Here is a 14214-nt window from a genome sequence, read left to right on the forward strand (position 1 = left end):
TATGATGCAGAGAGCGTTTCGCCAGCGTCGTTTCGCCCAGTTCTCGTTTGTAACCGGGGAGACGGATTTAATCGCAACGAAGCCTGATAGAGGTGAAGCCGTTATCCTTGTATGTTTACTTTGGCATACACACGTTTCGCGGCGTCGCCTCACGTACGCGTACGAGGGTGTGTGTTTGTATGTTAGCCATCTGTCAAATACGTGTTCAACTCTTCATGCAGTCACCTGCGGTTGACAAAATAACAGTACTCACCTTTTTAATTGTTCGCTCGTTCAATCGTTGCCCTTCTATCGACGAATTTCTTACCTATTCGCGGAAAAACAACAAGGGCATTACACATGTCTCGCGGATAGATCTATCTACGCAAAAAACGCCCAACGTTCTTTCAACTTTCTCTGGAAAGTTTAAAACAGAACTCAGTGGAAGACAATATTTTATCCTGAACTCATCACTCCCCTGCTGATCCATATAAACCGGAGAAATGAAAAAAAAAATCATCAAAGACAACGACTCTACAGAACAGTGTGCAGAAGAATTCCGTTTACTCTGAAACATCATGCTAATTCAGCATTTGCACGTACTGCAGGTACGAAGATGTGTAGCTACATTTTGACGCGTGTCTCAGTTTATACTGAGCTCAGATTACATTGTGTCTGCCGCGATTCGCAATTCTTAGAGGACAATAATCTTGACCTCCTCTGCTAAACAGAGTAAAGGCTCTCGGAGTAAGTATATTTACGAAATTGACGATATGAGTTCCAGCCTCATTTAACGCTCATCGTTGAATCCTCAGTTGCCTTAAATTCGGCATTTCCCTTATACTTGCCGAGACCTCTGGAATTTAGAAATGTATAACCAACGTCGTCGAGTCCAATGTCGTATGTGCGATGAACAACTTTGCAAGACTGACACGAGCATGATATTCGTGCACTTTATGTGTCTCGCGGCCACGCTCCAGTATCGCGTAGCGCTGATTGCAAGCACGAACAGGGTATTCTCTCATACACGCGTGCGCCATACTGGTGTAAGTAAGCTGGAACGCGGTACAGCGCAACGTGTCATGACCAGAAATATTCACCTACCAGTGAGATGGAGTATTGATAATCGTGATAATAGTTGTAACGACGATGATGACGACAATCGTGTTGCCGACTATGACGACAATTGTTCGTCAACTATCATAATGATGACGACAATCGGAATAACGGCAAAAACAATAACGGTCACGGTATAATAATAGTGATAATGGTAATGAAGAATTGACTACGCACCATTGCGGTAGTGGATAGTCACTCTCGTGGATGGACCTTGGGCTTACACCCCAGAGCTGATCGGGAGAGGGAAAAGGATTGAAATGAGAAGCTGAGAGGCGCAGAGTCGAGAATTAAAGGCAATGGTCGGACTACCACCGCCTCGAGTACCGCGATGTCTAATATTAGCTGTCTTAAAACAGCCGGGGAAGTTAAGGAGAGTTGTTAGCCTCTGGATTCTCACTTGTTCCCCCTCCGTTTCCTCTATTTTCCTTCCTTCCATTCAACGCGGCTACCGATACCGTCAAGAAATGCTCCGGCAGGGAACTGGTGCAGCCTTTGAACCAGTTACTCGTTGATTTGCATAATAATTCTTGCCAGTACAATTAATCTACGACGCCGTTTCACTAACGTATATATTCTATTACTTTATCATGCATATAGTAATTGTCATTTTTCACGAACATTAGACATGGGTAAAGGTTTTTTTCCTACCCTTTCCCGCAAGCAATGGCTATTTAATTATGTACCTACACCCATTTCTCTTGCTCTTCGGATAGGACTGATTTCGCACATTGCTACAAAGGTAACGCGGCTACACCGCAGTCCTGCACGTTTTGCAGGCAACGTCAAACATCCATCGACTTGTTGATATGCTACAGGCGCGGTTCGAGCGTCTGACGGTATCGCTGCAAAGCTGCACCGCGTGCGTCCGGCCGCCTGTACAAACCGCGAAGGAAGATAGTAAGAAAGGACAGACGGAATGGCAGATAAGGAGAGAGTTCCATTTTTTAAGACACTGAAAGCCAAAGATCCCCTAAGGGCCAGCGGTAGTTACACAATTGATCATCAAGCAGCGGCACACTTTTTGAAACTGTAGATGTTGCGCGTTTCTCGTCCGACAACAAGGGGCCGGGGATACGTCCGGTACGAGGCAAGAACCGAGACGGCAATGTGTTTGGTTGCCGAACACGCGATGCACCGGAGCACTAGACGGAAAACCGATGCATATGTTTATTCGCTTTGAGAAAAAGGTTGGACATTTTGAAATACTACAGAATGGCTTTATTGCCCGATGCAGTCATCCATTTAAGACCTGTTTTTTCACTCCTATTTCTATTACTAAGTAAATCATCCGATAGTTTGGGAAAAATAAGCGTTCGAAAACTTGTACGTCGTTTCTATGATTTGAAATGAGAAAAAACGTTGAAAACCCGATTCAATCAGTTTCATGTACCCAACATAAAAAGTATACAGAAACATTTGTGGGCATGAGGATGGAAGTCGAATCAGCACGCGGAATGAATTTAATCGGTTATGAATTTTTCCATTAGTCTGACCCGCCACTCGACCTCGCTTAGATTACGATTATTGGGGACTGACTGCATGCTAAGAAAGAAAATAAGAAAAATAAACCACTTCGGAACTAATGACCAATTCATATAAATTAAGAAGCTTATCAAATGTGCGTATAGGTTTAGAATTATTGAGCCGCGTGGCTTACCACAATCCTAAATGGGCGAATATCAACTGTGTCTGACGTCCATAACCCCGGAATCTCAGAAAAATAACTATCTCATCATTCTTATTTTCATGACGTTTCAAAAGCATTTGGAAACGTGACACTCCCGCACAAAGTTTCTGATATGACAGAAAATTTTTATTTCGCCGGCACTACGATTTACCAAACTACTGGCTTCTGGTAATGGTAGATTCGAATTGATTGGAAAGAAAACATTACGCGACAGTCATGATATTGAAAAATAAGAAACTTATACGCGGACAGTATTACAAACAAAGATGTTGCATACCTATCAGTTAAATAAGCTGTATACAACGAGAGAAATTTTAAATTTCGGTTACTAAACAGTTCTGGACTGTTTTAATTTTTTACCATAATCGAAAAATATAGTTCTATGTACGAAATGAAAATTATTACCATAGCTGTAACCAGAAAGTTTAGTGTCTGTTACTGTTATCAATCATTATGGTTGTTGTTCCTGCCTTTAATAATATGTTGCAATGACCGAAAGATGTATATATTTTTGGTAACTTTAATCAAACCAAACAGTTAGTGTTACTTTATTTTCTTGTAATTTCAACCGTATTTAACATAGTGGCCAACGGGCAGGGAAAACCAGCAGCACGGAAAAGTCAGGGATCAATTGTGTGGCGATATCAAAAAAGCGAAAGAATAAAGCTTCCCTTATGAAGAAGCAAAACTCTAAGAACAATTTTTATCCATGTGCTCGGTTTCTGCATAACCATTAAACACATAGATCATAAACGTAGTTTGAAATACCGATTGATACGGAGCTTTATTTAATTAGTTCCTTGAATTGGTACCGTAAGTTCGGATTTTAGTAATAGAAAAATTATTATTTGGTCAGGGCAAGTCAGGGAAATGTCAACAAATTTGTTCGACTATTTTTAGTGGCCATCGTATGACTAAACAGTTGTTGCAACGACACGCCTCTAACTTGAATTTTATACTAACTGTAACAAACAAAATTTTCGTCAATGTACCTTATTCGTATAAGCCGAGACTTAAAGAGGAATCTCGCAGACTGGTTATATTTCTGTCAATGGCCAATAATCGTTGCGGTATCCCGATTCATACACTCCTGTTACAAATTTTTACCGTATGGCCACGCAAGGAAGAATTCATTAACTACGCTATTGTATTAAACGCCGTCTGTATGCCGAGATTGTTCTTTGCACAATAATCAATGGGTCATCTGGTTGTCAAACCGAACGTACCGACCACCCGGTTTTTTTATTTTTATTTATCGTACTACAGTTTGGTCAAGAGGAATTGACGACGCTCGATTTTATCTTATCACTGTTCGCTAAGAATAGTAATATCAATTTGAGATCAGATATTTTCACCTCAGCACACCTCACCTCACCGTCATCTTACTATCTGTCGCACTCATAATGACTAGATGGAGGTTGGTTAGTTTTGGTAAATGTGCAGATATGTAGGCGTAACGCGTATGGGTATACATTATACTTCAGAATAGCAATGTGAAACGACCCGAGCCAGATGCCAGCTATATGGTTAAAGGCGAACGTACGAAACGTCGAAATCCCCGGCGAGTCCGGTCGATTGTGAGTGACACCCCTGTAAGTTTCGGCCGGTTAGAAATATGTAAGGTTAGTAGCAGTAAAACTCTTGAAGCCATTGGTAGCAGTGCGTCGAGTCAAAACCGCGTCTGTCGAACCTCGAGATTACCAGCATTATTTCTTATGCTGCATAAAATTTGAGCAATGGTGGATCAAAAAAGTGATACTATAGTTGACATTTAGTTGCAAAAAACATTACTGTCGCAACTATCGCCTTTTTTTCATCCTGCAGTCTCTTGCACATCCATACAGGATGCTGGAAACTGGTTGCAAGAATAACCGATGCAATACTTACTGGTATAGTAAGTCTGCATAGTAAGAAATCCGGCAAAGGGTCACCCAAAATCACCGTCAGCGATACCTAAAATCTATCTACATGGCATCAAAGGCCTGGGATCATGTATGATATACATGCAGGCTGTCAGGCTGCATCGGTCGAATATTTCATCCACCCCGACCTGCGACTCACACCTCCTAAACTTATCTCCTTTTTGGTACATGCTGACGGCATCACCCCTTCATGAACATACTTGTATACACGTACAACGGATAATAAACAAAGAATGGCTCCCACTCCCTCTACTTTTTTCGCTGGTCATCCACCTGTCGTCCTCTGCCTGGCTTTCCGAAAGGCAACCGAGCACAAGTGTAGCCTCAGGCGGTCAAAATACAGACAAAGTATAATTGAGCCGAAAATGGATCTCTGGTCTACAGAATTATACCCTGCCTTCGTGCACGAGGCTGAAAGTAGCAGCGAAAATTAGCAGCCGAATGTTGCAATGTTCATTTGAAGATGGCTGTGAAGTCCGAAAATTAAAATTTTCTGAAATACCTTGAATCCTCCATACTTTTATAGAATTATGATAAAATTGAACTGCAATTTTCTATTTTCAAAGAGTTTGACACATTTGGCTGTTAACTCTGGCCGCTAGCTTCAGCTGTATCGTTAGTGCGACAGGGATAGGGTACACGTATAATTGGCACGGATGGCATTTATGCTGTAATCCCCCCCCACACCAGTTCAAAATCGGCGAACCGCACGAGAGCACCGAATTAAGGAAACAGAGAAACCATGAATCTAACCTTTTTCTGAACCCGGTGCGTTGAATACCACCTAGCATTCTAGCATGTACCTACGTGAGCATTGTGCATCGATGTGACTCGATAAGGATTCCTCGCGTGCAAGGTCTCCTATCCGGTAGGAGAGGGTAACGCACGTAAATACGCACGCCACCGCCCGCGTCGATTGGAATGAATGAAAAGGGAACACCGTAGATACGCGGGTCGTACAGACCTGTGTGTATCCATTGTGTATCTTCATACACCTGGGCGCCCTCGCCGTTCTCTGCAGTACTCACCAACTACCTGTATATAATACAGTCGCAGTCTCGCTTTCGCTTAGGAAGGCTTGATTCCATCTGCATACCTATGTTTTTACTCATACGCGGTAGTCGTGATAATTTTACTTTCGCAATGCAAAGTGTGGCTGTGATTGCGTATTGAAAACACTAAACCTCCATTCGAGAGGCTCGGAAAGAATGTTGAACTCTCAATTCTGAGTGACCACCTGCACCCCTGTAACGAACGAAGCATTGACCACGCAAATAACTCGGTTCTTGCATGCTCCAGGTGCATCTATTATCTGCATTTGTTTATAGCGACGTGTGTGAGTGACAACGCTTCTTACATCTTCCAGCTCCAGCTCCGGAGGTAAGATCGTGGTGAGCAACTTACCAGCCCACGCAAGGTTCGAGGACATCGAACCACTCCTAACGACGTACGGGCAGGTCCAAAACGTGGAAAAACTTTCCTCGCGAGATCCAAACACCCAAACAGTCCTGGTCAGCTATGAGACGCAAGAACAAGCACAACAGTATGTAACCTAGATCTACGGCTTATGATATAACACTTACTTATTGCAGGACAATTGGCATGAGATGATTACCTGACGTCAAGCTTGCATATTTATAACGTCTTTAAACTCATTCGGTTGCACACGGATAAAGGATCTCCTGATTACAACAAATTTGGTGCAGTAGTAAGGTGGCAAAAAATATTTTTGGCTTTAAAGAGGTATTAATAGATTCAACAAAAAATGATCCGAAAAATGTAACAACTTTTACTGTCAAGTTAAACCTCATTTATTTGAATTATGTGTCTTTCAAAACAAGTCTTTCGCCATATTTTTTAAAACTTGACATTTTTCTTTTTCTTTGGGCACACTGGCAGTTAGGATCCTTTCCTTTCTTGGACAAATTTTTCGTAGACTCAGAAAGTCTACAAAACATATTAGCCCAAAATGATCGTATGGGATGTGAAGAAAATAGTCGAAACCCTTGAACTTGTGATACGAGGGTCGTTTCAACACTAAATTTCGTTATTTTTTCACAACAAACAACTTTAATCAGGCTCTGTGTGCATATCAGATTTATATTGAAGTCTACTAAAGATATTCTTACAATTTGGCTCCCTGTAAAGATAGACGCATGTACTTCTGTTTGGCGTGTCTGACTGCACAAATCTGTATCGGTATCTTTGCTTTCGCCGCAGAAGGTAAAAAAACGGCGTAGATTCATTCCAGATTGACTTCTGATTATGACAAACAATGCAGAAGCATCCAAACGATTCGTCAACGGCATTCAACTTCTCCGGAATGACGCACGGGTGTGCACGACGAAGATCCGATTTGCAGACCTGTTACGGCTCGGATTTCGTGCTCGTTTTCGTCATTCATATCTGCGCATCCTTTCTGAAAAGTTAAATGCTACTGACGAATCATTTGAATGCTCATTCATTGTCCGTCATGGAAAGACGTTAATTTCCGATGAATCTTCGCCGCACTTTCGCCTTTTCTACTAAGAAAACGCATAAACGCAACAATACGAGCGTCCACCTTTACAAAGACCATACTGCATCGCTTTGCGGGGTCGCTTGCCTGCTAAACTTTCTGAATATTGTCAGTGGACCTCAAATATAAAGTTTACCTGTTACCTCCAACGAGGCCAAGCGATGTTGTTAATTGGAAGATGAAAAAAGAAAAAAAAATGGAAAACTTACTGTTGAAATGGCCCTTGTATATTCCACTTTACCATTGCTCATAAAATTGTTCGGTTATTTACATCGAAATGTCGTGAAACGGTCTGGCAATTCAAAATTGCGACTGATTTCAATTGTTATGATATTGCGTTTCACACTTTAATAATCGGAATATGCACACGTTTGTTTTAAATCGCATGTAGCCTATTAATTAAAAATGACGGTGAGGAAGCGTGTAGCTGGAGAATCGATAGATATTTGACTAAAAAAACAGCTACCTCCTGGCATTCGAATCAAGTTTCGAAATTACCTGACAAAATGAATGTTCACCGTAACGTGAGACCTAGCGGTCGAAAGCTTGGTCTAAGAATTTCTTTCACCTTCTCAGGGCTGTAAATCAGTTGAATGGGTACGAGTACGAGGGCAACCCGCTAAAGGTGGAGATGTCGAGCCCGGAGAATCGGCGGAGAGGACGCAGCCAACGCGGGGGAGTCGCGTTTTCGGGGTTGCCTGGGTCCGGACGGCAGACCGACTTTCCTCTACGTATTCTGGTTCAGTCGGACATGGTAGGTGCCATTATCGGTCGACAGGGTTCCACCATACGTCAGATAACTCAGATGACTCGCGCTCGCGTCGACGTGCACAGGAAAGACAACGTTGGCTCCCTCGAGAAGGCCATCACCATATACGGAAACCCTGAAAATTGCACCAATGCTTGCAAAAAAATTCTCGAGGTCATGCAGCAGGAAGCCAATAATACTAACAAGGGGTAAGTTGATTACACGTCGTTATGTTACAATTTTTTTGGGGTCTTAAGACTCCGGTTGGGAATTTGGCCCAACGATTCCATTGAACTCGGTATTATAGTGTGATTAATGATGGTTAATTCTGTATTCGATCATGACTGAAGGTGTTTTCGTTGAAAAAAGTACGTATTTTCCTGAAACAGTGAGATAACCCTGAAGATTCTTGCGCACAACAATCTTATCGGACGCATTATTGGGAAAGGGGGTAACACCATAAAACGGATCATGCAGGATACCGACTCAAAGATAACCGTGAGCAGCATCAACGATATCAACAGCTTTAATCTGGAACGCATCATCACCGTCAAGGGTTCGATTGAGAATATGAGCAAGGCTGAGTCCATGATATCCAGCAAGCTCCGTCAAAGTTACGAGAACGATCTTCAAGCTATGGCTGTGAGTTTACTCTTACCGTCACTCTCTTGTTTCTTCAAATATTTTCTCCTCATCCGCATCCTTGAACCCCTTTGATTTTTCGGACTTGCGTTGTCTCAAAGTGTACGCGGAAAACAAAGCTGGGTTGCCGAGTACACAAATTCGAAAACCAAATTTCAATCATTTATTCAAACGGGTGCACTACGCTAATTCACTCCATGGATTTACGTAACTTAGCACAGCCGTTGAAACTGGCGTATCGTTCATTATGGGCAAAAATATCAAGGTGGCCCGTTATCCAGAAATTCAAAATCAGCAATAGCATCAAGCAAACAGTATACCAAGAGACAAATGTTTTAACCTAACTCAGGGAAATTTGTTACCTCATTTCTTTCCAACAGCCCGGATCGAGTACGAAGTCTCGGAAAAGTAGCAACTCCTCGTCCTCATCGGGGGTTAGTGTGATACTAGGAAAATATTCGCGTCTCCGCGTCGCTACCTAGGGGTAGACTGCTATGTATTACCACTGTATTTAATAGTACGTGAAGGAGTACCATTGCAATTTGCATATCCGATTCCGGCAAAGAAATGTGTGCATAAATTTTTCTATCCTTATATTTTACTTCTGTCCTTCATATTTCTTTTCTGTGTTTTTTCACCTTGACCACACCGGCCTTCGTATACGAGCACCTCACGTATTGTACGTTTTATAGCCGCCGAATACGCGCACTATGTACGCACATTATGTTTCTTTCACATGTATGTATGTACTTTTGTTACATCCTCACATTGTCTCGTACGCAACTTATATGTAACACTTCAATTGCGAGTCAATAAAATTGTCTATGTTCGATCCAATGTTCGTCTCTATGGTATTTTCGTTCATGTTTCGCAATTATTCAAAGCAAAAGAGATACAAGACGCGGATGGTTTCAACCCATGAACGACCGTTGAGCGTCCAAAGACTCTGACTCTTATCGTTAGACAGAGTCTTCGTGGATTCCTTGAATAATAAATTGAATTCATAATTACTTATCGCAAAATTAGAATATGCCAAATACTCAGCCCAGGCTGTAAAACCATGCGAACCACGTTCGTACACAGATAGTGAAACGAGACCTTGATCCCATCGGCAGATGATGAATTCGAGCTTGATTCGGAGAACACCTGCCGAGATCTGATATATGATTGATATATCTTTTTCGAAGCGTTGTGATACGTGAAATGAGGAAAAAAACCGACAGTCGACGCCGTTACCCGTTGTTACAGCCCCAAAGCATGATGTTCCCCGGACTCCATCCGATGGCGATGATGTCGACCGCGGGTATGGGGTACAGTTCGCGTGGTCCGGGTCTCTACGGCTCCGGACCAGCGCCGTATCCATACCAGGGGAGCATGCCAGCCCAGCAGGGCGGCGTTCCGACCGGTGACACCCAGGAGACGACCTTCTTGTACATTCCCAACAACAGCGTTGGCGCTATCATCGGAACAAAGGGTTCCCACATAAGGAACATCATAAGATTCTCGGGTGCTAGTGTCAAAATTGCACCGCTTGAACAGGACAAGCCCGCGGATCAGCAGACTGAAAGGAAAGTAACAATCGTTGGGTCGCCAGAGTCACAGTGGAAGGTAAGAACGATAGTTGAAACGATTCGACCAAATCCCTAAATTATCGATGTACGAACATGTCTGGGGTCTTGGGGGTGAAACGGTGTTACGTGGTAGCCGATGAGGAGTGAAAAATTCAATGTCAGTCGAATAAAATGTTGCGATGCATTTCGCAGGGGTCATTCATTTTTTTGGGGGGGAGGGTGCCAAACGCCGTGACGTTCTTTTTTTCTGGACGTATTTTAGATTCTTATCATTTTTTTTACTTACACAAGATTTTGGATTAAAATTGAATTTTTGATTTACAAATTCACAGAAAATACACATGAATATGACACGCAAATAATGACTCTTCCAGGCTCAGTATTTAATCTTTGAGAAGATGAGGGAAGAGGGTTTCGTGGCCGGTACGGAGGATGTCAGGCTTACCATCGAGATCCTTGTACCGAGTGCTCAAGTTGGTCGAATCATTGGAAAGGGTGGTCAAAACGTCAGGGAGTTGCAACGTGTCACCGGAAGTGTCATAAAACTCTCGGAACAGCAGGCCACGCCACCACAGGCCGACGAGGAAACGACGGTTCACATCATCGGACCATTCTTCTCTGTTCAGGTGATGATCCGCTTCGTTTTTCGACCGCTCAATTCTCATGTTCATGAAATCCATAAATTATCGTGTGTATTAGTCGTCGGTGAAAAACATTCAAAGTCGATGTTTCGAAAAAGAAATCGGTCCGAAGAAGATCGCTTGTGCCTTAATGCAAGCTTCTTTTTGAATGTCCTGTAGCACTCATATCATGCAACCGCAATCCAACTTGCTGTTTAGCACAAGAATAATCAAGATCTCTTCCAAAAATGGCTACAGTCGAAGCAAAACTGTTAATATGCAGCTCTGTACATGCCTGATCGGTTGTATACTATACTCATAGATTCCGACGAAATTGCTCCGCATATTTTTATATCCCATTATCAAGTACTGAAAAATTGACAAAAATTATGACTTATATAATTCGTAATTGCAACTAAAAAATCTAATTACTTTTTCCTAAATAAAGGTTCGATTTACCCGCGTTATTTTCATGCTGAAATTGCAGAAAAATTTCAACTATACGTAGTATCCTCGGTCACCGAAACTTCCCTCGATAGTTCGTTGGAAAATTGACGTATATTATGTCTTTGATTTTATATTTTGAGTCACGAAATGAATTAGCAGCAGCAATGATCACTCGACGAAGTATGTGCAACGTAAAATACGTCAGCGACAACAAGAAAGCAATCTGGAGGCAAGACCTGTACAACCGAGGTGTCATCGCGTTTACTTATCGGTTATTTATTTCAGTCGGCACAGCGGAGAATTCGCGCCATGGTACTACAGTCCGGAGCACCAGGTACCGGAACGCTAGGAATCGGTCCCACAGGTGGACCGCGGGCTGGTCGTGGCGGTAGCCAGGACGGTGGTTCACGTTCTCGGCGTGATGGTAGCGCGACGTCACAAGGTGGGTCGTCGCAGCAGCGATCGTCCTCCCCTACCAGCCAGCAGCAACAGCAACCGACGCAGCAACCGCAGCAGCAACAGCAACAACAACAACAACAGCAGCAGCAACAGCAACAACAGCAGCAACAACAGCAACAGCAACCACCACAGAATCAGTAACGTTGAAGTAAATCACCCGATGCCAACCAAATGCCTCAATTTATGTATCCAACATTCTTCCCGCACGGGGTGATCTTTACCATTTTGAAATCCCGACAAGCATACGCGGATAAACGCTTAATGTCCGTACAATCAACACGGACGCTTCGTAACTGTATCCTAACAATAAGAATGGTTGGACTCGTATCTTGGAAGATTTCAAAAAATCCGCGAAATTACAAACTCAGTTCTCTATATATATTACGTAATATATAGAAAGGTGACATGCATATAACGAGGATAACGTGACACGTGTCTGTCCTCACTATTCTATCTCCGTTTTTCCACGTCTACCTTTCTGTCTTAAATTACCACCTACCTTTATACTCATCCCGTCCCGACCCCGACCTTGAAACCTACCCTTTCTGCCAACCACTCTCCGTCGCTTTCTGCCGCACTAGCGGGCTGATGAAGGTGAAGAGACACGGAGGAAAAAATTTCAAACTGGTAACGCATTCACCCCGTTGAGGATTATTATGACCATGATGATGAATGATAATGGATGGATGATGATGAAAAAGATGATGCTTATGATGATGATGATCATGATGATGCTTATGATGAAATACACACAACCTTATTACCTCATTCAAACGATTAAAGATGAATAATATGACACAATGATCGGAAACAAAACAAAATGAATATCAAATAAAATGAGAAACGTTAAAGTAACTTTAAACTAAAATTTAAGTAACATTACATTTTTAATAATAAAATAAACTACAACAACAAAAATAATAATATTAATAATAGAATTCACATTAATCATAATTTTAACATTAATAATAACATTAATAATAACAATAATAATAATAATAATAATAATAATAATAATAATAATAAAAACAACAACTCGGCGACGACGGCGATGATGACGACAGCAGCAGCAGAAACACCAGCTATAATAATGGTGACCAAAAAACGCTGTACAAGCTATACATATACATACCTAGAAGTACACATGCGTATATAGGGGTTTCCACGTTGTTTTTCACAACGTTTCTAATTCAAGTAATAGTCCACAGAATTCAATGTTACTACTACACAGAATTCTTAGTAAACGTGGGACTCGAATACGAAGTTCTCTGGGTGTCAAATTTTTCATACCTTGGCATGTATCTCCCTAAATAGTCGTTACAGATAAAAACGGCGGAAAATAATGACATTTCACTATTCTACGAAGTTCTTGATAATATTACTTGTCTCTAAGTATTTTCGTGAGTCCATTGTTTCAAATACTTGAATGACAACCACTCGAAGTTTTTAGAAGCTTATTTTTCCAGGCACAGTGCACCAAGATGCCAGAATAAGTATTCTTCCAAGACCTTTGAAATCGTTTTGAAACGCGAAACTACCATGATGTAGCCGCAACGTTCAGAAACGACATTCACTTGTTAGTTCGATGGGTTCACAATATAAGTTTTTTCATCGTCGAAAATAAACATCCCCTGGTGCTGATATACCAATATTACTAATGCTCGCGTTAATGGAAAAATTTCTGTATTGCAAAAACTACGTAGCATGATGAAATTTTCTTTTTGTTATCATTTCTGTTTTTGTCATGACGTTCCTTCCCAAAATTAGGACGGCTCCGAAACAGATGCATCATTTCAAAATCAATTTTTTTTTTCCATTTCGTACTCGACATACGCTTGGCTGTGAAAATTTGGCTAATTTCCCGTGGAAATCCCTCCCACATACATGTCAAAAGATACACGTTGTATATACTAAACCAACTAACAGCTGCAGTCTGCCGATATCGATACCGACGTTCTATTTCTAACAATCAGATTAATTCCTCCTACCCAACCACCCTAAATTTGTCGGATGAGTTAAGAAAGATCCGATCTATCATGTGCAAGCTGTAAACGAGCCGATCTGAAGAAATACCGGGCTTAATGCACAGACGATGAGAGAGAGGGTGGGAGGGCTGGACGAATGAATGAATCAATGGGTGGATGAATGGATGGACGGATAGACGGATGGATGGATGGATGGATGGATGGATGGATGGATGGATGGATGGATGGATGGACGGATGGATGGATGGACGGACGGACGGACGGACGGACGGACGGACGGACGGACGGACGGACGGACGGACGGACGGACGGACGGACGGACGGACGGACGGACGGACGGACGGACGGACGGACGAATGGATGGATGGATGGATGGATGGATGGACGGACGGACGGATTGGTTAGTAAGTTGGTTGGTTGGTTGTTTGGTTGGTTGGTTGGTTGGTTGGTTGGTTGGTTGGTTGGTTGGTTGGTTGGTTGGTTGGTTAGTTGGTTGGTTGGTTGGTTGGTTGGTTGG

At 42.3% G+C, this 14214-nt stretch overlaps 1 protein-coding gene across 9 annotated transcripts in view; it reads left to right on the forward strand.

Annotated features, from left to right (window-relative positions):
• Positions 1–12480, forward strand: part of LOC124179796 (insulin-like growth factor 2 mRNA-binding protein 1) — a 78798-nt gene extending 66318 nt beyond the window's left edge. For all 9 annotated transcript variants that reach the window (XM_046564542.1, XM_046564544.1, XM_046564543.1 and 6 more), the window contains 6 exons: positions 6074–6250; positions 7802–8182; positions 8363–8615; positions 9864–10223; positions 10561–10812; positions 11539–12480. In XM_046564542.1, coding sequence (XP_046420498.1) covers positions 6074–6250; positions 7802–8182; positions 8363–8615; positions 9864–10223; positions 10561–10812; positions 11539–11853 — 1738 coding nt within the window. In that variant the 3' untranslated portion in view covers positions 11854–12480. The remainder of the gene's footprint in view (positions 1–6073; positions 6251–7801; positions 8183–8362; positions 8616–9863; positions 10224–10560; positions 10813–11538) is intronic.
• Positions 12481–14214: the final 1734 nt, after the last annotated feature.

The sequence above is a fragment of the Neodiprion fabricii genome, chromosome 4 (genome assembly GCF_021155785.1).
Source record: "Neodiprion fabricii isolate iyNeoFabr1 chromosome 4, iyNeoFabr1.1, whole genome shotgun sequence".
Classification (NCBI taxonomy): domain Eukaryota; kingdom Metazoa; phylum Arthropoda; class Insecta; order Hymenoptera; family Diprionidae; genus Neodiprion; species Neodiprion fabricii.